The sequence below is a fragment of the Purpureocillium lilacinum genome, assembly GCF_023168085.1.
Source record: "Purpureocillium lilacinum CBS 284.36 DNA, scaffold_1, whole genome shotgun sequence".
Lineage (NCBI taxonomy): Eukaryota > Fungi > Ascomycota > Sordariomycetes > Hypocreales > Ophiocordycipitaceae > Purpureocillium > Purpureocillium lilacinum.
Window position 1 is genome coordinate 5,946,422 of NW_027072111.1, and position 22,007 is coordinate 5,968,428.

The following is a 22,007-nucleotide window of genomic DNA, read 5'->3' on the forward strand; positions in this document are numbered from 1 at the left end:
CTTTGTTCGGGTATCGGAGGATGTGGATGACGGTCAGCTCTCAAGGTTCAGGGGCTCGTTGGTAATGACAAAGGCTGCAAGGGGCGCAGCAAACAGCGCCAACAGACCAATGAACGCTGAATCGGAGAAAACACGTCTGAAGGTGAGCCCAAACGGAGGGCTTCGACATTCAGTGCGACCGCTCATGATGTTGGCGTCATGGTTCGAGGAATATGTAGAAGTAAGCCGTGCTATCGACACTAGCACCGACACGGACTGGTCTAAGAGCAGTTCAGACGGATGCAAACCGAGGCCCAATCAACACATCAGTAATATAGTGCTGGCACCAAGAACCCAAGCTACCCGCAGTCTTCACACAGTCAAACAGAAGGCTAGTCTTACGGTATGTAGCTGAAAAAACACAGGCTTTGCCCTAGATGACGCGTCGGGTTTGTTGTGCGCTTGCTCTTCGCAATCTTGAATTGAACAAACGACACCAAACTGTCCATTTAAACGCCAGTCTAATTGCTCGATTCGCTAAATTTACACATCTATAAAGGTCTGAACTCTGAAGGGCACATATTCCAACACATCCGTTGGGCCGTCAACTATCGTAACCCAACCATGATGTTCATAGACTCATTATGAACTTGCCACGACTACAAGGATACTCGTAGCGTGGCGAACACACACACAGCCTCCCCTGTCTCTCCTGAGCTCGAGCTCCGATCCACCGCTCTGATCTACTGTTTTGAATACTGAATGCTGTACTCCACCGTCTTTTGGATGCCAGGGCCGCCTGCAGCTGGGCCCTTGGTTGGTTGCGTTCCCGCCAGGATGCTCTCCTCGCTGCCCGTGTTGGAACTCGGGCGGTGGATCGAGGCGAGGTGCACGCCCTGGGACTTGACGCCGCCGAGCTCGACCCAGTCGCGGCCGCCGCCCCTCGCCTGGCTGCCGGTCGTGACGCGGGACTTGCCAGTGCCGTAGCCCGGCGTGCCGTAGGCGCCCGAGTATCCCTTGCTGCGGAGCATGGGGAAGATCTTGACGATAAAGGGGCGAAGGATCGGTAGGCAGGCGCACACGACGGCGACGTTGGGCTCGACGATGGTCCACATGACGTTTGCGATGTCGTACGTCTGGTCGGGCGTCGTGGCGAGGATATCGAGCGTCGTGACGCGCAGGCACGAGGTGATGACGACGAAGACACCGATGGCGAAGACTGCCATGAGGGCGACCTTTTGCGCGATGGGCACCTCGAGCTTCCACACGAGCGGCATAGGCAGCAGCAGGATGATGACGTCCGTAGCGATGGAGAAGCCGGCGTTGGCGTACCAGAACTTGGCCGTGTCGATGCAGCTGCCGGGGACGGTCTTGTCGAAGGCGCGGATCAGGGGCCGGCACTGGAAGATGGTGACGGCGACGGACGCGATGCAGTACATGATGGCGGCGGCGAGGATGGCCCAGCAGGCCCAGCGGAACCATCGGACGATGCGGAAGAGGCGAAGATAGAGGAGGAGGATGCAGCACTTGACGAGGTTGATGGAGACCTTGTACGTGATTTGGGCCATGAAGAAGTACTAAAAGGGTATCAGCATGAGCCATGGCGTGGCAGAACAATCGCCCCTTTTCTCTCGATCCATACCTTCATGGTTTCAAACCTGTTGTGGCCGACAACTGTGGCCCAGTGCTTTCCCATGCCATACTGACAAGCTGGTTTGTCTGCTTTAGTGCGTGTCCGAGTCGAAAGCTGCAAAATCAAGGTGAAGCAGGTATCGACTCACAGGCCACGAGGAAACCGCTTGTCAGGAGCGTGAATATCTAACGACGGTCGGTCAGTAGCCGAAACGCGAAAATCAAAGACCATCGCTTCCAAGGAACTCACGAGAGCCGCTATCGCCGTCCAGTCGTCGGCGCCCATGCTGCCTCCCTTCCTCAGGCGAGCCCAGATGCGCAGCGCCATGAGGAGAGGGCAGATGACGACGAAGACGCCGGCCGGAATGTAGACGAGGTGGACATTGCTGGCGTTGGGGTCGATGTCCGCGGCCGTCGAGTTGCCCGCCATTGTGCCTGTTCAGGTTCGACGCGGAACGCACACACGCCCGTCCGTGTAACCTCTTTCCTTCTGTTGTCGTGTGGCTTTCTAGATGGCGGCTCGGAAGGGCAACATTTCTCGAAAGAGTGGCGTGGCGGCGGGCGTCCCAGGCACAAGGCGTTCGAGAGAAATGATCTTCGGTTTGACAAGCCCGGGGGTGGGAGGCCGATGGGTCAAAAAGGCCTTTGCCCGTGGTACGGAAGGATGGAACAAGACGCAGATGCACACACAGGCACACACACCCGTGCGTGATATATGACGATCGAATCTGGGAAGCCAGCCGACTGGACCCAAGGGATCTGTCCCCTTGGATCGACGACCACGCCACTGGTGGACTTTGCCAACTACGTGCGATTGCACACACACTCACGCATACGACAGGAGCAAAAAGACCACCCCCCGGGGAACGGACTTGCGCAGGGGCAGCTTCCCAAAGCATAGCAAGTCTGGTCGACCACACCGGCTGGAGGCGACGCAAAGGAACAGACGGGGACCCGGAGCCCGGGAGGTAGGCCAATGACGGATCACAGACCGAGGAGCGGCCGCGGAAGACGAAGACAACCCTTGTTCGCTTCAGATGCTGGGCTGGGCCTTTTTTCCCAGGTGAGCTGGAGTGAGGGAAGGGGGGTGCGTGTGTGTGTGGCAGGCATCTTGATCCGCTAATTTGCGCCGCCTCTCGAGTGGCTCGGTTACACTCGCCGGGGAACACCGTTCGACTTGGTACTCGTACCCAAGTTAGTACGAACGTAGTAGGCCGGGGGGTACACGTCTTGTTCATGCACACTTGGGCGAAAGCCGGGTGTCGTTGCGCGAAAGAAATAGTAACTTGGCTTGCACGGTGTTGGTCATTGGCCCGGCATGGCCGGGTCTTGATGCCGGAGGAGCAGCACGAAAGGGTTCCCATTCCCACGGAGCTGGTGCGTTTCCGTAACAGGCTGCAGGAACGTGCATGAAAGAGACCGCCTTTAGCCATGAAAAGAGCCGACGACAACGATACGACACGACACGACAGGGCAGAGCAGGGCAGACACGGAGTACCTGGCCGGAACCATGAGACACCGGGGAACGGTTGCAAGGTATCGTTCACGTCAAAGGTCGGGGCTTTTTTGCTTTCATCAAGTGGAAACCATCTGTGCGTGGATCCTTGACCCCATCCCTCAGGGATCGTCCGCACAGACTGCCGCAGCGACCGAGGTGGATGGATGGACGGGCAAGATGGGGAGGAGGCACAGACGGGCGGGACAGGGCAGGGCAGGGAGCAGGGCGTGATCGCACGCAACCGCATCGCCCATCGCCATCGCATCGAATCACTCGCATGACCTTGGAGTGAAGATCCCTCCCCACCGGCCCAGCAAGGCGAGCATATTGCTCAGAAATACAAATAAGTGTCGCACACCCCCGACGACTCCATCGAGGGTCGACAGGCCAGGCCAGGCCAGGTCAGCAGATAGCGAGAGGCCATCACGCCACGGCTGACACAAGACAAACCACGACGAGGAAACACAGCGAGACCACGTCTCAAAGACGCCGCGGAGTTTGTCAAAGCGGATCCGTTGCCCGGGACCGTTGCCAAGAGCAGTCGTCGTCGTCCGTTTGCCGTCGTCGTAGACCGCCTCTGGTTTGGTTTGGCTTCGCCGGACATTGCAGTGAGCGGCGGGCTAGTTTAGTGCCGTTGGAGAAAGAGTGAGAGAGCGTTCGCTCCGACGAAGAAGAAGAAGCGTGTGCCTGACGGTGGCGGTACTCGTTGGAATCCTCCGCGACAGGTGCCGGGCTGGTTTGTTACATTGACGGCCAGAGGGCAGGCAAGGGCTCAAAAATGGGGGCCGGCCGGGGGCTCAGCAGCCCACCTCGAAGCCACTTTTGCCAGTCGACAGACAGCATGAAGATGATGATGATGGTTGTTGCCCCGGTCGGCGCTAATGCGCGCCGTATGCGGTTGGGCGATGTCGCTTCAGAAGTCCCCCCCATGCCCCCCCTTGGCCATGACGATCCTGGCTCTGCAGGGCCCGCGATCCCACGCTGCGAGGAAGAAAAGGGAAATTTACGGTGGGGGTCCCTTCTCCTCATTTTCTGCGACAAAACGTCGTTGCATTGGAGAGGGGGGGAATGAGGGGGGGAGGCATTGGGAGGGACCGACGTCGACGTGGTGGACCGTTGAAATGTGTCGCCGTCTCGTTGAACGATCGGCCATTGCCGATTCGGGCGAATTGGACCAGCTGCGGTTTTTTTAATCTCGCGGGTATCTTTTCGTATGTCAGGTATAATACGAGCGGAGGCTGCTGACTGTGGCTTGCGGAGACGGCGGGCAGTAGTTTAGGCGCAAGAGAAAAAAAAACCCAAGTCAATCTGAGATGGCATCTGCGCCCGCCTGAGGGCCCGTGATCTGCCCGCCCGTCCCGCCTGGGCGCCCCAGCCAACCCGTCAGTGGCTTCACGGCTTCCATCGCTGGACCGCTGGCCTTCCAAGCCCCGACGAAAAAGCCCCTCCCGACGGCCGAGGAGGGGCCAGCTGCCAGGTTGCCCGCCAATCCGGAGCGCCGGTAGGGGGGACCCTGCTGGCCCGGCGGCCCCCCTTGGGTGTCTTGGCCGCTGGAGGCTTCTGACGGGTGGCCAACTTAGTTCAGTGGGCCCCCCCCCCAGGCAGCCGGCCCCCAGGGGTCCTGCTGATGCTGACCGAAGCCCGCGAGCAGTCCGCCAATGGCGGCGTTGGAATCAGACGTCGTCGTCGAGGGTGTCCAGGGTGCGCTCTTGCAGCTCGACACTCCACCTCCCACCATGCCGCATCTGCAACGGCAAACGACGCGATGGATGCCCGGCTCCATCGCGCCCCCATGTCTCGCCGCGTCCCATTCGACAACGGCACATCGGACCGGATGCAGAACCCTGCGCGCGGTGGCACAGCTTCCATGGTACGGCCCTGCGCTGCGCTGGAACTTCGCTGCACGACCGGCGGACGGGCGGGACAAGTCGCTTCGTTCTGTCGTTCGACGAGGCAAGGGTGCGGCGCAAGCTTGAAGGCATCTGGGACGGGCGACGGAGGGCACACGACGCTGCAGACTCGCCTTGACTGACAATGACAAACGAGCGACATCTCCACTCCTTCGCAGCGTCTTCCCCCATGCCTCTCCCCCTTGTCCGCCTCGAGGCCCCTTCTGGAAACCCGTCGCCGACGTGCTCCATCCAAGGCCGATCCAGCTCTCCAGGCGAGGCGTATCAGGACTAGCACCAAGGACGACCGGTGCGCGGCCGAGACGAGGACGCCGGGGATAAACCACTCGTGCAGCAGCAGTCTCCAAGTCTGGATCCGTGGCGAGGTCAAGGCCTCCCAAGCCGCTTCCAGCCTGCTCGCCACTTCGTCCCGTGGTCGTGGCTCCCTACCGCGGCCGTTGTTTGAAATTAACTTGAAGCTTGGCAGCCGTTGCATTTTGCCGTCAAACCGTTTCGCCCCTGCCGTGCTGCGTCCGACGGAGCCCGTCGCCGTCGGGTCCGTTCGTCGCGGCCCTTTTTATACATTCGCGTCCGCGACCTCCTCGTGGCGGCCACGTTGCGCACCCCCCTTCCGACTGTCTTGCTGCGCTCCCCCAGACAGTTCCCCCCTTGCGTGAGCGCGGAGCGTGTGGCCATCCTCGTCAAAATACCCTGGCTGTTGATTTTCTCTTCACCTTCTTCTTTCGTACAGCCCTTTCCCATTCCTTTTCATCCTCGCTCGCTCACCCTCGACTTTGCCTGATCTTCCTTTTTGGATCTTTGATATCCAGCATCAACCTCCGGGCTGTATAATCGAGCGAGGCATCGACGCGGCCGCAGACATGTCGCTCGAGGAGGAAAAGCAGCCCAAGGCGGGCGCGTCCGACGTGTCGCCCCCCGAGTCGGCCGGGTCGGAGACGTCTGATACGCACATCGACCCCAAGGCGGAGAGCAAGCTGCTTCGGAAGCTCGATCTCATCGTGTTTCCCTGCTTCTTCCTCATCTACATGATGGCCTTTCTGGATCGCATCAACATCAGTAATGCCGCTATCCAGGGTCTCACCGCCGAGCTTCACCTCGATGTTGGCACCCGCTTCAACGTCGCTCTCTTTGTAGGTCGCCTCGTCGCATGAGCCATTGAGGGCCCCGACTGACAGAGACAGGCCTACTATGCTTCCTACGTTCTTCTCGAGGTGCCTTCCAACATGATTATCAAAAAGGTCCGGCCCTCGCTGTACATCTCGGGCCTTATGTTCATCTGGGGCATCATCAACATGTGCATGGGCTTCGTCCACTCGTACGCCGCCCTCGTCGCGCTGCGTGTGCTGCTCGGCGCCTTCGAGGCCGGTGTGCTCCCGGGCATCGTCTACGTCACCTCCATGTACTACAAGCGCCACGAGTACCAGAAGCGCATGTCCTTTTTCTTCTGCAGCACCGTCGTTGCGGGTGCCTTTGGTGGTCTGCTCGCGTATGCCATTGCTGGCCTCGGCCGCCCTGGCATGGCCGCCTGGCGATGGATCTTTATCATTGAGGGTGCCATCACGTCGGCCCTCGCTATTATCCTGTCCTTTGTTATCATCGACTGGCCCGAGCAGACCCGCTACCTCAACGCCGAGGAGAAGGAGCTCCTGCGCCGTCGTATGGCGGCCGACGTTGGCGACGTTTGCCGCATGGACACGCTCAACAAGTTTGCCTTCCGCCGCATCCTCCGCGACTACAAGATTTGGCTCGCTGCCTTTATCTACATGGGCGTCTCGGTGGCCGGTCTCTCCGGCACTTTCTTCCTGCCGACCATCCTGCTCGAGTTCAACTGGAAGGCCGAGGAGGCACAGATTCGCACAATCCCCGTCTATGTCTTTGCCGCGGGCATGATGTTGATCGGCGCCTGGGCGTCGGACCGCCTCAAGCACCGCTTCGGCTTCATCTTTGGTGGTGCCTGCCTGTCGACCATCGGATACGCCATGCTGCTCGCCCAAGAGGGCAAGTCGCGTGACTACAAGTTCGCCGCCGTTTTCCTCGTCTTTGGTGGCGCCTACATGATTACGCCCATGTGTCTGGCGTGGCTACAGAACAATCTGTCAGGCCACTGCAGGCTTTCTATCCATACTCCATACTCCATACAGGCCTGTATGGAATATGGAATATGGAATGGACCTCGTATGGAAGCTTATTCCATACGTATGGAATACGCAAAGTGACGTCATCTAATTAATAATCTTAACATGTAATGACCTTAGTCCTAGGAGGAGCAAGGTGTTGACTGTCGCCACTGTTCCATACCACCCGCTTCCTCGTCGTCCCCCTCCTCAGCCAAGTCAACCGGAATCCCCTGCGTGATGCCGCTCTTGATCCAGCTCTTTATACACTCTCCCCTCTCGATTGTACGACTTCCCAGCCGGCATCGGTCCCACGATATCGTGCGCCGTGCGCCGGAAAAGACGCGCTCTGGCTCAGCTGACATGGCGGGTATTGAGAGGATGTCGATGGCCATTCTAGATAGGCGGGGATATCGTTGCTGCTGCTCCTCTCTCAGCCACCAAGCGAGCGGGGAGCAATCGATGGCGACCGGACTTTCTGCAGTGAAAGCTTTGTACTCGTCGAGGTTGCACATGGCTGGGCTAACGACATCCAGCTCTCGAGCAAGCAGGTCATACTCGTCGAGCGCCTGTAGGCTATCTCGTAACTCGGGCGTTGTGGTTGTAATCGGCAGTCCCTGATAATGATCCTCCCAGTACTTCTTCACGCCGTCAAGGACTGGTTTGTGCCACGCTTTCGGCCAGTTCTTCCTGATGTGGGCCATCCGCCTCGACGGGTGGAGTATCATGGCTGCCCCGTAAGCAGGGCTCTCGTCTGTAAGCTGGTAATACTTGTCAAATACAGCCCACGAGGCTGCAATGCAACTTCGGAGACAGTGATTGTCGGACAGTCTTTGGAACGTTTGTGTGTAATGCTTGTGAAGAACGTCCATGGTGAAGAGCGTCCGGTCTAGAGTGGCATAGCGGCCCTCCGTGAGCAGAGTAATCTTCCAGAAGGGCTGAAGAAAGGCGCGTGTTTCCTGAAGGACTCTCCACTCATTCGGGGTGAGATAGTCGTCCTGCACGTCCTCGTAATATTTTCTCAGGTACCACTCCACGTGCTCCTGGAGATCCAGAGTAACGTCGAGAAGAATGAACCATGAATTCCAGCGCGTATCATTGTCAAGCCCCAAGGACCTTCCTGCGCGCTTCCTAAATAGGTTCCATCGATAGTCATTCTCGCGCATATGCACGGCGATGTTGTGGACTTTGCCAAGCGGCCCTAGTCGACGCCAGCCAAGCGCTTTTTGCGCCCTGACCCTCTCCGCAAAGTCACTGCCAAACGCAACTTCGTCGTCGCTCTCGATCTGTTCCAAAGCTGCCTGTGCGGCCTCTTTGGAGTCCATGAACAGGAATGCTTGCACAGCGAGATTGATGACGTGACCATGGCATCGAATCCTCTGCTTCTTTGCCTCCCAATTGATACCTTTCCTCCGCAGATGCTCGCTGAGCAGACGACAGAGCTTGTCGTTGGAACCATGATTATCGCCGGTGTAGAAGCCGATCTTATTCCAGATGTTGTAGTCATCGAGCACATGCTGAATCAACTTCCACTGCTCAGCTGCGCCGTGGCTGCCGGGCCCATCGATGCCCGGTAGCTCTGACAGGGCAAGTAGCGCCTGCAGTGTCTCTCTGGCATCCGTGTCCACAAATTTGACGCAAATACCAAGGAATGCTTTGTGGTTTGGAGCTGACCAGACATCGGCGGAGAGATGGAGCTTCGAGGGCGAGGATTGGAGCTTTCTCCGCAGGATATCCTTGTGCACACAGTAGGAATTGGAGACCAGCTTTTGAATGGAGCCGTGTGAGAGGCTTACAAGATCCTCCGCAGTGTAGTTGACCGCACAAATAAGCGCGTGTAGTTCTGGCCAAGAGCTACAATTGTAGGAGAGATTGCGGACTGTGACGAGCTGCATCAGGGCTTCGAGCGCTGCCTTGCGATTGACTGCAGCTCGAAGAGTCTCCTCTTGTCTCGCTGATTGCTTCGCAGCATTTACTTCGCCTGCCTTGGCGAAAGCATCCTGTATGAGGTTGTCGCGCTGTTTCTTGATCGGATGATCGGGGGCAAGGAGCTCAATTCCGTGGACCTTGAGCAAGTGGCGGCGAAACGTAGTCGAGACGGTCGTGGAATAGGTGGGATCCCGGCAATGCATACAGTAATAGATCTTCTCGTTCTTCCGGGGGCAGCGCGCTGGCTCTGCGTCCTGTGGCTCGCGGGCGTGCGCCCAAGTGTTGGCTGTTGCCTTCCGTTTTCGAGTCTTACGGACGCTGGCGTCAGAGGGGTTCAGTGGAACAGAAGTTGGAGATGAGCGAGGCTCAATAGTGGACGATGGCGACCCCACATGGCTAGTAAAGCCACCCGAAAGGCGGGAGGACTGCTGGGACATGCCGCGCCGACCGCATCACGATGTGTCGTGTTCATGCTGTTCTCGAACTGGAAACATGATGGAAGCTCCCGGTAATTTCAATACCCCTGAACTGGTTCGGTAGGGTTAACATTTTTCCGGTCTTATTCCATACGTATGGAATACGAACAGCCCGTATGGAATATGGAGTATGGAGTATGGAATATTCCATACTCCATCACTTATTCCATCCGCGTATGGATAGAAAGCCTGGGCCACTGGAAGCGTTCGTTTGGCGCCTCGTCGCAAGTTATGATTGGTAACCTGGCAGGAATCATCGGCGCCTTCATCTTCATCAAGGAGGAGAAGCCGCTCTACAAGACGGGCTACGGCGTGGCCGTGGGCATGATGTGGTTCGGCGCCATCTGCGCCACTATCATGGCCGCGCTCATGTGGAGGGAGAACCGCAAGAGGGAGAAGGGCGAGCGCGACGACCGACTCTCGCTGCCCGAGGAGGACAGACTCAACATGGGTGACTGGCACCCGAGCTTCAGATTCACCCTGTAAATATGGCGTTTTAATCAGCGTGTTGGCGGGCGCGTTCAGACTATCTATCTAGTACCGTTTTCCTGCGACATCTACCGCAGCTACATCTACATACAAAAATGCCATCAGATTGACATTGTCTGAGTAGATGGAATCATAACTGCTACTACTCGTGTTTTGCTCTAGAGTTTGCCACTCACGATTCATGGCCATGATGTTACGTTTGGTACGTACGATATCTGTGTAAGTGGCACGGACGCCTCGGACTCGGCCGAAAGCAGGCACACCAGGGGCCCAACCGGAATCGTCAAGAGTCACGGACCCCGGCCGGGCATCTGTCTGGGTAGGGGCAGGCAAACATCTACGGAGTATTAGCACGAAGTATTATTCGCCGCTTAACCCCGGTAGCGAGGGCGAAACCATTGACGGTGAGAATGAAGGAACCCCAAGCCCACGGAGGAATTCCAAATCCTACCCACGATTCGCACGTGGGAAAGGGGTGTCCACGAGCCACGAGGCGAAGAAGGGGCCAAAGAAAAAGGAAATTTCCTGCCCCCCCCCCCCCCCCCCCCCCCAAGCGAAAGGATTGGGAGAAAAAACGTGGGCATTGCATGCAGCTGGGCCTCGTGGGCATGAAAGGATCGCAATCCTGTTCGCTTTTGCTGGCGTGTGCAGCAGCAGCAGCAGCAGCAGGAGGAGCAGGTTCTGGGCGTGTGGACGTGCTTCGCCGTTGCGAATGCGGACCCCCTCTGTTGCCCGCTCTCTTACACCCCCGGCCGTCGGATATGCCGCAGCAGCCCAACGACGACGGCGAGCGAACGAGCGAACGAACGGAGGCGGACCCTGGTCCGGATGCGATGGGTCTGTCTTTTTTTTGTGGTGCTCGTACGGGTATGGGGGCAGATGGCGAGATGGGCAAGGGCAAGGCAAGCAAGGGCTGCGAGGCGTGTGCATGGTGAGCGAGCGGATCCCCGGCATGCGGCGAACGGAGCGGCGACGACCCCCGAAGAACCTGGCTTGCCTGGGAAAAGGGCGCGCCTGAGGTTTGCCTGGCTGGCTGGCCTGTCGGCTGCCGCTGTCCACTAGGGTGCTCTCTTCCCAGTTGGCCGACCGGGGGGCCAGCGAAGTGGTGGCTCCCCAATGGGCACTGGCAAGACTGGCCTGAGGTGAGGAGGAGGAGGAGCAAAACGGCCAGCCAGTCCAGGGGTCCTGGCGGGGTCCTGGGTCCTCAGGCCCGGGGACCGAGAATGGCCTCTGGGTGATGCCCGCCCGCCCGCCCGCTCGCCCAAAATTGTCTCCGGCTCGGCGCCGCGACGCGCATTCGGCTTAGTGCCGTTGCCGCCCTTGCTGGGAAAGGTTGTCCGGACTTACACACCTGGGGCCAGGCATTGGACCCCGGGTCACCGAACCCCCAACGGTTGCTGCAAACGCTGTCTTCCGGGCTTGTCACCGGATATTAGTATTACTTCTTGGTGGTTTCAAACAGGGAGGCTCGACGTCTGTTTGCTTCAATTTACAAGGGCAGTAGGTAGCTTGCTGCACGCACGGAAGCTAGACGGATATATGTCGTGGTGGTATTTCCGTACTGACCAGGCGACGGGGGGGCCCTTGATATAGGCTCAAGTGCGCGTCACCAGCATTGTGGGCGCTATTGATGTGACTGACGGGGGATGGTTGATGGGGGGTGGTTTACGTACACGGGCACGGCGGGTAAATAATACCAGACCAGCAGAATAAGGGTTTTAGAAATGCCGGTGAAGCTACGTATGCATGCTGCTATACGATGGCTAACTATGAGGCCGCGATGCTGCCCAGGAGGAGGAGCCTATAGGTCGAGGGTCCTAGCAAATAGAGAGATATCATACCATACCGGCAGTGCTGGCTAAATAAAACCCTGCGGTAATGGCATATCTCCCAGCTGGGTGGCGTGAGAAGCATCCACCTGCACGCATGCCCGCTGGATGATGTTCATGCAAGCCCCTACCCATGCCTTGCCATGCGTCTGTCCCCTCCTCCTCGCATCCGCCCCCGTCTGTCACACGAGTTCGCATGACTGTAGAATATCTACATTTTAATCGTATCATCTCAATGGGCCACGCTCTTTGCCTTCCCTTCTCCTCCCACGTCTGGGCACGTCTCGCCGTGGTCACAGCAGAGTGTATGAATACAAACATCTGTGCCCGGCGGTCTGGTCCGTGGTTCTACACGCACGTTGTCGGCCCATAATCCTGCACGACGACCGACGACGACAAGGGACCAAGACTCCACGTGGAGGCGAGCCGCGCGCCGGCACCCCTGGTCCGGATGTGACTTTTGTGTGCCCACCCGTCGCAAATGTGCTTCTCGACTTCGTCGGCCACTTCCTCGTCGTACTCGTACCTGTATCACGTAGCCAGAGTTGGTTGGTCGGCGGGGCGCCAAGCAAAACTTCCAATCACCTCGGCATGGTGCGTTCACCTGCCTGTGCGTGCGTGTGCGTGTGTGTGTTCGAAAACTCCTGGACCTCCTCAGACTGGTTGGGGGGAGGCCAGGGCGGTTCGCTATCTCGTCTGATGGAAGGGGGTGCGTCTGCTCTTCGGAAATAGCGTTCCGACATCCATACAAGGTACGGTGGCTAGCTGTCCATGTTCGTACTTTCGGGCTTGGAGGATGCCGAGCCGTGGAAGGTACAAGACCAGACACCTAAACTGCATACGTACCACCGACCAAACACCAAGGGCTCCGGATGTGTTCCGGCTCTCTCACCGGGAGCAACGGTCCACTCGGGCTCAGAGCATCCCGTCTGGCGAGCAGCACGCTGCAAGCTGCCGAATGCGGTGGCGCCTCGAGGCGTCGCCTCTGCACGTGCCTGCCCTGGCGGTGCGCGAAGACGGCATTTGCAGGCCGCAGTTCCGTGGCGCATATGTACATGGCGGAACCACTACCGGCTGCTTACGGGCGAGACGCCGTAAGATCTGCATCGCGGATGGTGTTTAGGGTAGTATTCTGACATCGAATGGACCGGACCACTGGACGTGGCTCGGCCTCCATGGCATTGAACGGCAGTCGTGGGATCAGAAGCGTCTCGCGAGCCAAACAGCGAACCCGTGAAACTGGTCGCCTCTCTTCCTTGTGCAGCAGTTGGCCTGAAGCATCGGTGTTACCCAGCAATGGGCTTTGGCATAACCCGCTCTCGGCCTTGGCTCTGAACACCCGCTTTCGGACCAGCCTTGTGCTGACGACTTTGTTGTATGCCGACCGTTACATCTCATGACGCCGCTTACACGGGAGAGCCCACCGCCGACATCGTCGAAAAATGCTGTGGCCTAGCTTCCTCAATACCTGGCCTGTATGAGCAAAACCTTACTAATATTCGGACAACGCAATTCTGGCCAATGTGCCGTGCTGAATCCTGGTCGAGATGGGCTGTATCACTGTCCTCCAAACGACAACAGTATCACCAGCACTGCCAGGCGAGTGCCTTTGCGGGCCTCCGCGTCTGCCAATGCAGCCTCTTTCCCGGCAACGAAAAACATTACGATCAAACATGCGTGGTGTCTGTAGGCCTTGCGATGCCCAAAGGTGCTCAACACATACATCCAGACAATTCATCAGCGAATAAACATGGGCGGAGGAGCGGCCGACCAGCCACGGTTGGTTGCTCGGCTGCGGCCGAAGCCCATCGACGCCACACAAAAGCACACCAGAAACGCCGCCAAAAGCGGCGGTCACCCAGCGCCAAACTACGAATCTGCAGCGCGTGACTAAATCAAGGGAATGGCTGACGGACCCATCTTCGCGGGGCCCGCTCATCTCGGCCCTCGCCACGAGCCAGGCCAGGGACCGCCGCCGCCCCCATCGGCCAGGCGCGCTCCAGGCCGGAGGCGGAGACCCAGACCCAGACAATCCACACGTAGCGACTTTTAAACGTTTGGCCCCCTCCCCCTGGCAAGCAACCCGGACTGGCACCGATGAGCCACTGGGCTCGGCCGTAGTACGTCGCTAGATACTGGCGACCGGTGTTCGTCTTGCCCGCGGACCACAAGCAACCCCGGCCATGCGGTGGGGATGCGCCTCTTGGCCCGGTTTCCGGGTGCCAGCCAGGTGGTGGGGGATCGTCTCTCCCACGCCGCGAGGTATAACCCGCCCTCACGCACTGCGACCTCGCATCGTCACCAGCGTCGTGTCGGCAATCTCGTTTCAAGGTCCCTGTACTGGGAGCACGCAGAGCCTCAAAGCTGTGCTACGACAGTCCTTGACTCTACTGCACGTTGTGATCCCGCTCCGTCACATTACCACTTAGGGAAAACATCATAGGAGCGCGGAACAGCCCTCGGAAGCCACAATGTACACCACGTCGTTCGCCTTTTTCGAGGCCATTGCCGATGCAGGCGTTTCGCACTGCTTCGTCAACTTGGGTTCCGACCACCCCAGCATCATCGAGGCCATGGTGCAGATGAAGTCGAATCCCAAGTTTCCGCGCATCATTACCTGCCCGAGTGAGGTGTGTTGTCGTTCCGTCGGTGAAAGAGTCGGGCTAGGACTGACCAGATTTTCACAGATGGTTGCCATGTCCATGGCCGATGGCTACGCCCGACTCACTGGCAAGGCCCAGTGCGTCATCATTCACGTCGACGTCGGTACTCAGGCTCTGGGTGTCGCCGTCCACAACGCCTCCAGCGGGCGCGCTCCCGTGCTTGTCTTCGCGGGCCTGTCACCTTTTACTCTCGAGGGTGAGCTGCGCGGCTCTCGCAGCGAGTTCATTCACTGGCTCCAAGATGTCCCCGATCAGCGTGCCATTGTCGCGCAGTACTGCCGGTACACGAATGAGATCAGGACGGGCGTGAACGTGAAGCAAATGGTCAACCGCGCGTTGCAGTTTGCCACCAGCTCGCCGCAGGGGCCTGTTTATCTGTGCGCAGGTCGTGAGGTTCTTGAGGCCGACATCGAGCCGTATGAGATGGCCCTTGGCCAGAAGTACTGGGATCCGATCGAGCTGGGAGGCTTGCCGCCGAGGGGCGCCAGCAGAATCGCCGAGGCTCTGGCTGGTGCGTCGAAGCCGTTGGTCGTGACGGGATTCTCGGGCCGCAACCATGGTATCCCCAAGGCTCTCGTGGAGTTGGCCGACACGGTCAAGGCCCTGCGCGTGCTCGACATGGCTGGCAGCGACATGTGCTTCCCCGCTGACCACCCTGCGTGGTTGGGTGTCAAGCAGGGCGCGGACGACTCTATCCCTGAGGCCGATGTTATCTTGGTGCTGGACTGCGACGTGCCGTGGATCCAGACGCTTTGCAAGCCTCGGCCGGATGCCGTCGTTTTCCATGTCGATGTCGACCCTCTCAAGCAGCGGATGCCGCTCTTCTACATCCAGTCCGATGCTAGGTATCAGGCCGATGCCCTGCTCTCAGTGCAACAAATCATTGAGAACCTGCGCCATCCAGACAGTGAAGCTGCCAAGCTGCTCAGCTCACAGGACCTCGTCGCCGCGGAAGCTGCTCGGAAGGAGTCCTACGCCGCAAAGATCGAAGGCATCGAGCGCGCGGCGGCCGCGTTCCCCGACGGCACCTTCGGTACAGCACATCTCAGCAAAACTCTGAGATCCGTCTGCCCGGAGGACACCATCTGGGCGGTCGAGGCCGTCACCAACACGGGATTCATCCACTCCAACGTGCGCCCGACGCGGCCCGGCTCCTGGATCAACTGCGGCGGCGGCGGTCTGGGCTGGTCTGGTGGCGGCGCCTTGGGCATCAAGCTCGCAGCCGACGCCGAGGGCAGCAAGCAGTTTGTCTGCCAAATCGTCGGCGATGGCACGTATCTGTTCTCCATTCCGGGGAGTGTGTACTGGATCTCCAAGCGATACAAGATCCCCGTGCTGACGATTGTGCTCAACAACAACGGTGAGTCTCGACTTGGCGTCTCGTCCCTTGCTCTTAACATTGGCTCATGCTTCCGTCTGTTTGTATGCCTCATTACCGACCGATGGCTGACCCCGACCAGGCTGGAACGCACCGCGCAAGTCGTACAACCTGGTGCACCCCGGAGGCGAGGCGTCCAAGGTCTCCAACGAGGACATAAACATCTCGTTCGCCCCACCGCCGGATTACGCCGGCATCGCGGCGGCTGCTGGATCCGGAGAGGTCCACGCGCTGAAGGTCGAGACGGCTGACAAGCTCGAGGCGGTGCTCAAGGATGCGGTCGCCAAGGTGCAAGCCGGAAGGACAACTGTCGTGGATTGCCGAGTCGTGCTCGACTGCTGAGAGGGTGGAAAATCCGGATAGCAATTGAGCATTCGGCAGGGTCTCGTGACACTTGGCCGTCGTCACATCGTGAGACGTTTGTTTGCATTTGAGGAAGGTGCGTCCAACGCACTTGGCCTGCGCATTTGCACACTTGAGATACAGTAGAGGTACCTGCAAGTGGGAACGTACCGGACGCCATTCGCGTTTCCCAAGGCATCGTGCAGTGAGCTGCCGCAGCCTTGGTATGAGATGAAGCTCGCCAATTTGCTCCATTGTTTTCCATGATCCACGCCCGATGATGACACGCGCGTCGCGACGAGAATCAAGATGCCCATCTTGCCATCCCATCGAAAGCTGCCCCGCCCCTCCACGCCTCCACGCCACCCCGCCAGGCGACGTCACTCATCGAGCGCAGCCCAACCCAACCCAGCTGAACCCGCCCCCCCAGCCAAGGCCTCCTCATCCCAGCAGTCCGCGCTTCACCGCCAATAGCGACGCAAACCTGTCGTCTGGCCAGGCCGTGACCCCGCCAGTGATCGGCAGCGTAGCGACCCCCCGAAGCTGAGCTTATCGACATCATGCATGATGCATCAGGCAGGATTTATGTCTCCATGACACGCGCGTAGAAAACGCCCGTTCCCTTTTCTTCCCGTACTTGCACCTCGACTGAGCTTCAACATCATCACCATCATCATCTTTCCTGAAGAGACCTTGTGAAAGACTAGCAATCATGGACTTTGTCAAGAACCTCACTGGTGGCGGCAGCAACAACGCCGAGAACAACAACAGCAGCAACCAACAGCAGTCAGGCGAGGGCAGCAGCTCCGGCGGGGGCCTCATGGACAAGTTCAACAACTTTGCCGGCGGCGGCAAGCAGGGAGAGGCCAACGAGGACTCCCTCGACAAGGGTAATTATGCGCCGCTTCTATTCCTCGGCCTTCGCCTCGAGGGCGCACGCAACTCCATCTCTGACATTGATCGCAGCTGTCGACTTCGTTCAGGAAAAGTTCCTCGGCCAGGGCGACCAGAGCAACGAGTCTGCCGCCGAGCAGGCCAAGGACGAGGCCATATCCGACTTTATCCGCGACAAGTACAAGGGTACCACGGGCAGTGATTTCCCCATTCAAGACAAGGACCGGAAGGCGGGGTTTTGATGTACACGCTTGCCAGCTGTTCATGATGAGGGCATCCGGCATTGTATCGATATGGCTTTAATGCATTGAAATGCGTCACAATTGCAGCGTGCGAACTGATTCAAATGTAGGTGTGGTTTGGCTTACGGCTGTGATCTGTGTCGCTGGGCTTGAGTACGAATCAAATCTTTGGACAGTAGAAAAAGAGAATAATGATTCAAAGGTTGCTATAGACAAGTGGTATTGAGTGGCACATCCATCCATTCCTCACCTTTTCTCCGCACACTCGCAAATAAAGTATCGTAAATCCTAGCTCCGACCGTTAAGCTCACTTGCTTCAGGCTACCCATTTGCTACACGCCGGTTTCCTGACAACGATGTGCGCCCGCTTCACGGGCCTCCAGGCCCCATAGCTGGCGGAGGGAAGTACATCGGCTGTGCATAGCTGTTCCTGAACGGCACTTGCATGCGTTGTCCATACATCGGGGCAACTCCACGGTAGAACCCAAAGTTGCCCCGTCCACGTGCGCCGCTGTAGTCGACAGACCAAGGTGCAGCATACCCGTTGTTGTAATATACGGGAGGCGAGTCGTAGTTGGGTCTTGGTGCATATCCTCCACCTCGGGGAGGTCGCAGCGCTCCCCTCCCTCTACTCTGGCTTGGGATGCCGCTCGAATGTCCACCGTGTTGCATCACTGAGCCGTCCATGCCATTCTCTGGAGGTGGCCCTGAGCCGACTGGTCCTTGGCCATTCCCACCCCGACGGCCACCTCTTCCAGGACCACGCCTCCTCGGGAAGGACCGCCGCGATCCCTTGGGTTTCCTGTCCACAGTAAAATCGATTCGCTTCACCGGATCCGTGACCATGATGTTGTCTGCCAAACCGTGTTGCTCCAGTTCGGAGCTGCTTGCCGTCCAAGCCTGGAAGACATTCTCGGGCTTTTCGAGGTCCTTGAGCTCCGGCACCCACGTCCGAACGTACGTACCGTCCTTGTCGTAGTCGAATGCCTGCTTGACAGGGTTGAAAATTCGCGCATCTCCGCGAGGGTCGTTGCCCACGCCCGCCATGTACTGCCAGTTTGCCCAGTTGGAGGAGACGTCAAAGTCGACCAATAGCATTTCATACCACTCTGCTCCGTAGCGCCAGTCGATGCCGAGGTGTTTGCTGAGGAAGCTGGCAGAGTTCTGTCTCGCTCTGTTCGACGTATATCCAGTGTGGAAGAGTTCTCGCTGCGACGCGTCGATAAGCCCCATGCCCGTTGTTCCTTCGTAGAACCGCTCCAGGATCCTCGCGATATCGTCCGGTGATGGGTCTTGATCGTGCTTCGCTTCGCGTTTGTTCGCAGTCTTCCATATCTTGTCGTATTTGTCGCCTTGTGTGAAACCGGACTGACGGAATAATCGTTGACCAAACTTGGCCATGCAAAGCCGCATATAGTCGCGCCACAAGAGCTCGAACCGGACTGCAGCTGTTCCATCAGATTCACCGTCTCCATAACCAGGGGCTTTCTCGTATTCCGGGGCAGTTCCGTCTTCCAATTTCAAAAGCTCCGCATGAATTACTCTCGCAGACAAACAACCCAGCGCAAGAAAAGCTGATAGCTTAGTACTGAAATCGAGTCCAAGGAGGCCGTTCCTGGTCTCTTTGTATGATGACATTGAGCCGGATTTGATGAGGTGAGCGAGGCGCCTTTGGGCGTGGCTCTCGCCACCTCGGAAAGGGTGAGCAGACTCTGCGCCATCGGGGTAGGATGGCGCGTTGCGAAGGAGATCTCCGAGCGGTTGAAGCAGGCAAGCCTCTATCTCCTCAAGCGTAGCCGGTACGCTGAATGGATGATGTTGAGCCGGGATCGATGTTGAGCCGGGGAACAGGGGCAGCGAAGACTTCTCGAGGCGTGGAAGGACATCCCGCGGGCGCTCTCGCAGGGGCTCTTGAGATTTCCGATAGGAGGTGAAGACGTCGGGAAGGTCCTTGGGCGATTCAAGGCCCGTGTCACGGCTGTGTACTGTGTTAGCCAAGGTCAGGGGTGCGATCAGATAACTTACTCATCCACGAAATACTTCTCGTCGAGCCACAACTTGAAGTCGATGCCGTTGGCGGAGCATACAGATTCAACGGCATCCTGTTCGATCTTCTCCTCCGAAGACAACTCCTTCGTCATCCAGACGGCGCCGACGGTGGTTGCTTTGTCCCTAAGGCCATCGATGAGGTGGCTGAGTACATCCTTTGCGTCGCCGACGCGAATGACCAGGCCACTGCCGAGTTTCTCCAGGCTTTCCTTGACGTCCCAGACGGACTGTGCGAGAAATTTGGCTCTGTGTGGGCCACAACGCCAGTGGCCCGCTACAAGGCTCTTCGCAGGGGGGTAAGGCGATTTCTCTCCGTCTTTCAAGAAACCCGAAACTTCGACCTGGTGAGCAGGGAACACGTACACGGGGAGGAGATGTGTGAAGCCATGTTCGGCGGTCGCCAGATGTTGGAGGATGGGATTGTCGATGACCCTGAGGTCGCGCCTCAGGAAGTAGACGAGAACTCGTCCGGCAGCCATGTGCAGGGACGGCAGGCACGAGCCAGTTGTTGGGGTTTCTAATTGATATTGACGACGTACCGATGGCTCGAGCAGAAGTAATTGGCACAGGAGGAGTAGTTTTTCGTCAGCCTCTAAGCGCTATTGACTCGCCATGGACCAGGCTGGCGAAGCTAGGACGTCGGGGGTCTTGCGGAAAGGGCCACGGAGCAGCTGTGGAGGGCTGTGTCTCTTATTGATAGTGGGCCAGGCGGTCCGAATCGATGTCGTAACAGGCAGGACGAGCGGTCATGGAGCCGTGGTCTCGCCTACAAAGTACCGATGGCGGCGGCTGGGGTGGCTTTGGAGCTGCCAGCAGAGCTCGAGGCTATAGGGACAGAGGTAGCAGCAAGGCAGCGCCACCAGCATAAACGACTGGCCGGCCCCGACGTGATAAATGATGCCCGACGGGTGGGGACAAGCAGGGCGACACTCGTGGGTCTTGATATGGCTTGCCTCTGGGACTCAGAGGGCGAGATGAGGTGCAGCGGGTATCCGATCCCCAGATCTGTGCATTCCTCGTGGCGTCCTTGCTACGCGTCATGGAGCCGCAGGCTGGTGCAGGCTAGCAGGCGGCGGCGGTTGCGGGATCAAGGGGCCGTGGCCGAACCAGCACGGCAGAGCACGTACGGAGTAGCGCGTGGTTTATTTAGGGGGAACGGCTCCTGGACGTGGACGAGGCACTCGCGCGGTAAGAGAGTTTGGTGTGGCCGTGGCAGACGGGGGGCCGGCCACCGCGGGATGCAACGGGCGGACAGGTTGGACCAAAGTCGGGCCAGTCCCCGCTACGGGGAGTCGAGCCGTGGGAGAAGTGGCCATTGAGAGAGGCGATGGCAGTGGACTGACGCATGGCTGTTTCTTTTGGGGCCCCTGGGCGCCGTGAAGGATGTCGTGTGCTGTGGTGCTGGGTGAGGCATAGGAGAGATGGCGAGGGCAACATGACGATGATCAGGACCCCCGTTGGTCGTCCAGATCGAGCCATTCTATGGGGCAGGCGCAACTGGGCCGGTGGAGCTCCAACTCCGTGGGCCGTCAGTACTCAGTACTAGTGCCTGCGTGCTCCGTAGCCCGGGCGAGCTCTTGCCTGTCAGTGGAGGTTGGCGCATCGGCATGTGGGCGCCCGAGCTTTGGCGGCGGGCTGGGCAGGCGCGGCCGAGCTCTCTCACACTGGGCGCGCTCTCCACGACGTATGGGCCGAAGCCGTCGTGGATCCAGCATCAATGATCCAGCCATTTATCCATCCATTGATCCGTCCCTCTGCGATCGAGTGCCATCTTTTTCCTTTGTCCTTGCGCGCGGAACCGCCTGCCCCCTTTCCCGTGTTCCAGGGGCCAGCCTCAGCTCCAGTGCGGCATAACCGTTCCGGCCGTGCTGTGTGAATGGATAACCCCAGCTCCCCCTCTCCTCCCCCCATCCCGGGCAAGTTCAGGGCTCTCTGTCACGGTGCTGCAGCTTCTGCTCCACCCCAGCTCGCGCCCTGAGCGAGATCCAGGGTCCTAGCGATCTGCCTCGTCCGCTAGACCTCAGACAAGCACTAGCGCCCATCTACAGCACCCATGGAAGATGCAGGGCCAGAGGTCGTCATCGCCTGCCATTAGTCTGTTGTGTCTGTTGGTCACAGCCGAACAAACGGTGAGCAACGTTGTTGGCTGGTTGTCTGGCCTGTTGACAAATCTCTATCCAGCTGTGTCTTTAATCCGCCGCTCGTCAGTTGCTCGCGTGTCATGCCGCGTCGGCCCGTTGCTGTGAGCCTGGCAGCTGTCGAGCAAGCGACAGCGCGAAAAATTCTCGATGATGGGCGCCCGATGGTGGTTCACGGCCATGTCCGTCGTCATTGGCTCCACGCCCACCGACAGCCGCTGGCGGTACGGCGAGCCGGCACGCGCATCCCCAGATCTCACGTGCGCAACGCCGGCGCGCTCATCGACGATGAGGACTGCCGTTCCCGCTCCCATGCAAATCGGCCAGTTTCCCATGTCATCTCTGGCTGACGGGTCCATGCCGGCGGGTCGCTTGCCAGCCACGATGGCACCTACTCGTAAACCATCCCCTGTCGTCGTCGATAGGCCGGTTATTGAGAGATGGG

At 58.7% G+C, this 22,007-nt stretch overlaps 6 protein-coding genes across 6 annotated transcripts; 4 read left to right on the forward strand and 2 right to left on the reverse strand.

The window, feature by feature from the left end:
- Positions 1 to 722: 722 nt before the first annotated feature.
- Positions 723 to 2,041, reverse strand: PLICBS_001426 (uncharacterized protein; the record flags this gene model as incomplete). Its single annotated transcript, XM_018317508.1, has 4 exons — positions 723 to 1,556; positions 1,622 to 1,689; positions 1,761 to 1,797; positions 1,862 to 2,041. The coding sequence occupies 4 exons, from the start codon at positions 2,039 to 2,041 to the stop codon at positions 723 to 725; spliced, it is 1,119 nt and encodes a 372-aa protein (XP_018183033.1).
- A 3,838-nt stretch (positions 2,042 to 5,879) lies between these two features.
- PLICBS_001427 (uncharacterized protein) lies at positions 5,880 to 7,245 on the forward strand (the record flags this gene model as incomplete). Its single annotated transcript, XM_065599822.1, has 3 exons — positions 5,880 to 6,149; positions 6,201 to 7,114; positions 7,233 to 7,245. 3 exons carry the CDS (start codon positions 5,880 to 5,882, stop codon positions 7,243 to 7,245), a joined length of 1,197 nt encoding a protein of 398 aa, XP_065455894.1.
- A 2,524-nt stretch (positions 7,246 to 9,769) lies between these two features.
- Positions 9,770 to 10,024, forward strand: PLICBS_001428 (uncharacterized protein; the record flags this gene model as incomplete). The annotated part of the gene is made up of 1 exon (XM_065599823.1): positions 9,770 to 10,024. One exon carries the CDS (start codon positions 9,770 to 9,772, stop codon positions 10,022 to 10,024), a length of 255 nt encoding a protein of 84 aa, XP_065455895.1.
- Positions 10,025 to 14,327: 4,303 nt separating this feature from the next.
- PLICBS_001429 (uncharacterized protein) lies at positions 14,328 to 16,239 on the forward strand (the record flags this gene model as incomplete). Its single annotated transcript, XM_018317506.1, has 3 exons — positions 14,328 to 14,486; positions 14,544 to 15,879; positions 15,980 to 16,239. The coding sequence occupies 3 exons, from the start codon at positions 14,328 to 14,330 to the stop codon at positions 16,237 to 16,239; spliced, it is 1,755 nt and encodes a 584-aa protein (XP_018183031.1).
- Positions 16,240 to 16,951: 712 nt separating this feature from the next.
- PLICBS_001430 (uncharacterized protein) lies at positions 16,952 to 17,375 on the forward strand (the record flags this gene model as incomplete). The annotated part of the gene is made up of 2 exons (XM_018317505.1): positions 16,952 to 17,129; positions 17,206 to 17,375. 2 exons carry the CDS (start codon positions 16,952 to 16,954, stop codon positions 17,373 to 17,375), a joined length of 348 nt encoding a protein of 115 aa, XP_018183030.1.
- A 369-nt stretch (positions 17,376 to 17,744) lies between these two features.
- Positions 17,745 to 19,903, reverse strand: PLICBS_001431 (uncharacterized protein; the record flags this gene model as incomplete). Its single annotated transcript, XM_065599824.1, has 2 exons — positions 17,745 to 19,353; positions 19,401 to 19,903. 2 exons carry the CDS (start codon positions 19,901 to 19,903, stop codon positions 17,745 to 17,747), a joined length of 2,112 nt encoding a protein of 703 aa, XP_065455896.1.
- Positions 19,904 to 22,007: the final 2,104 nt, after the last annotated feature.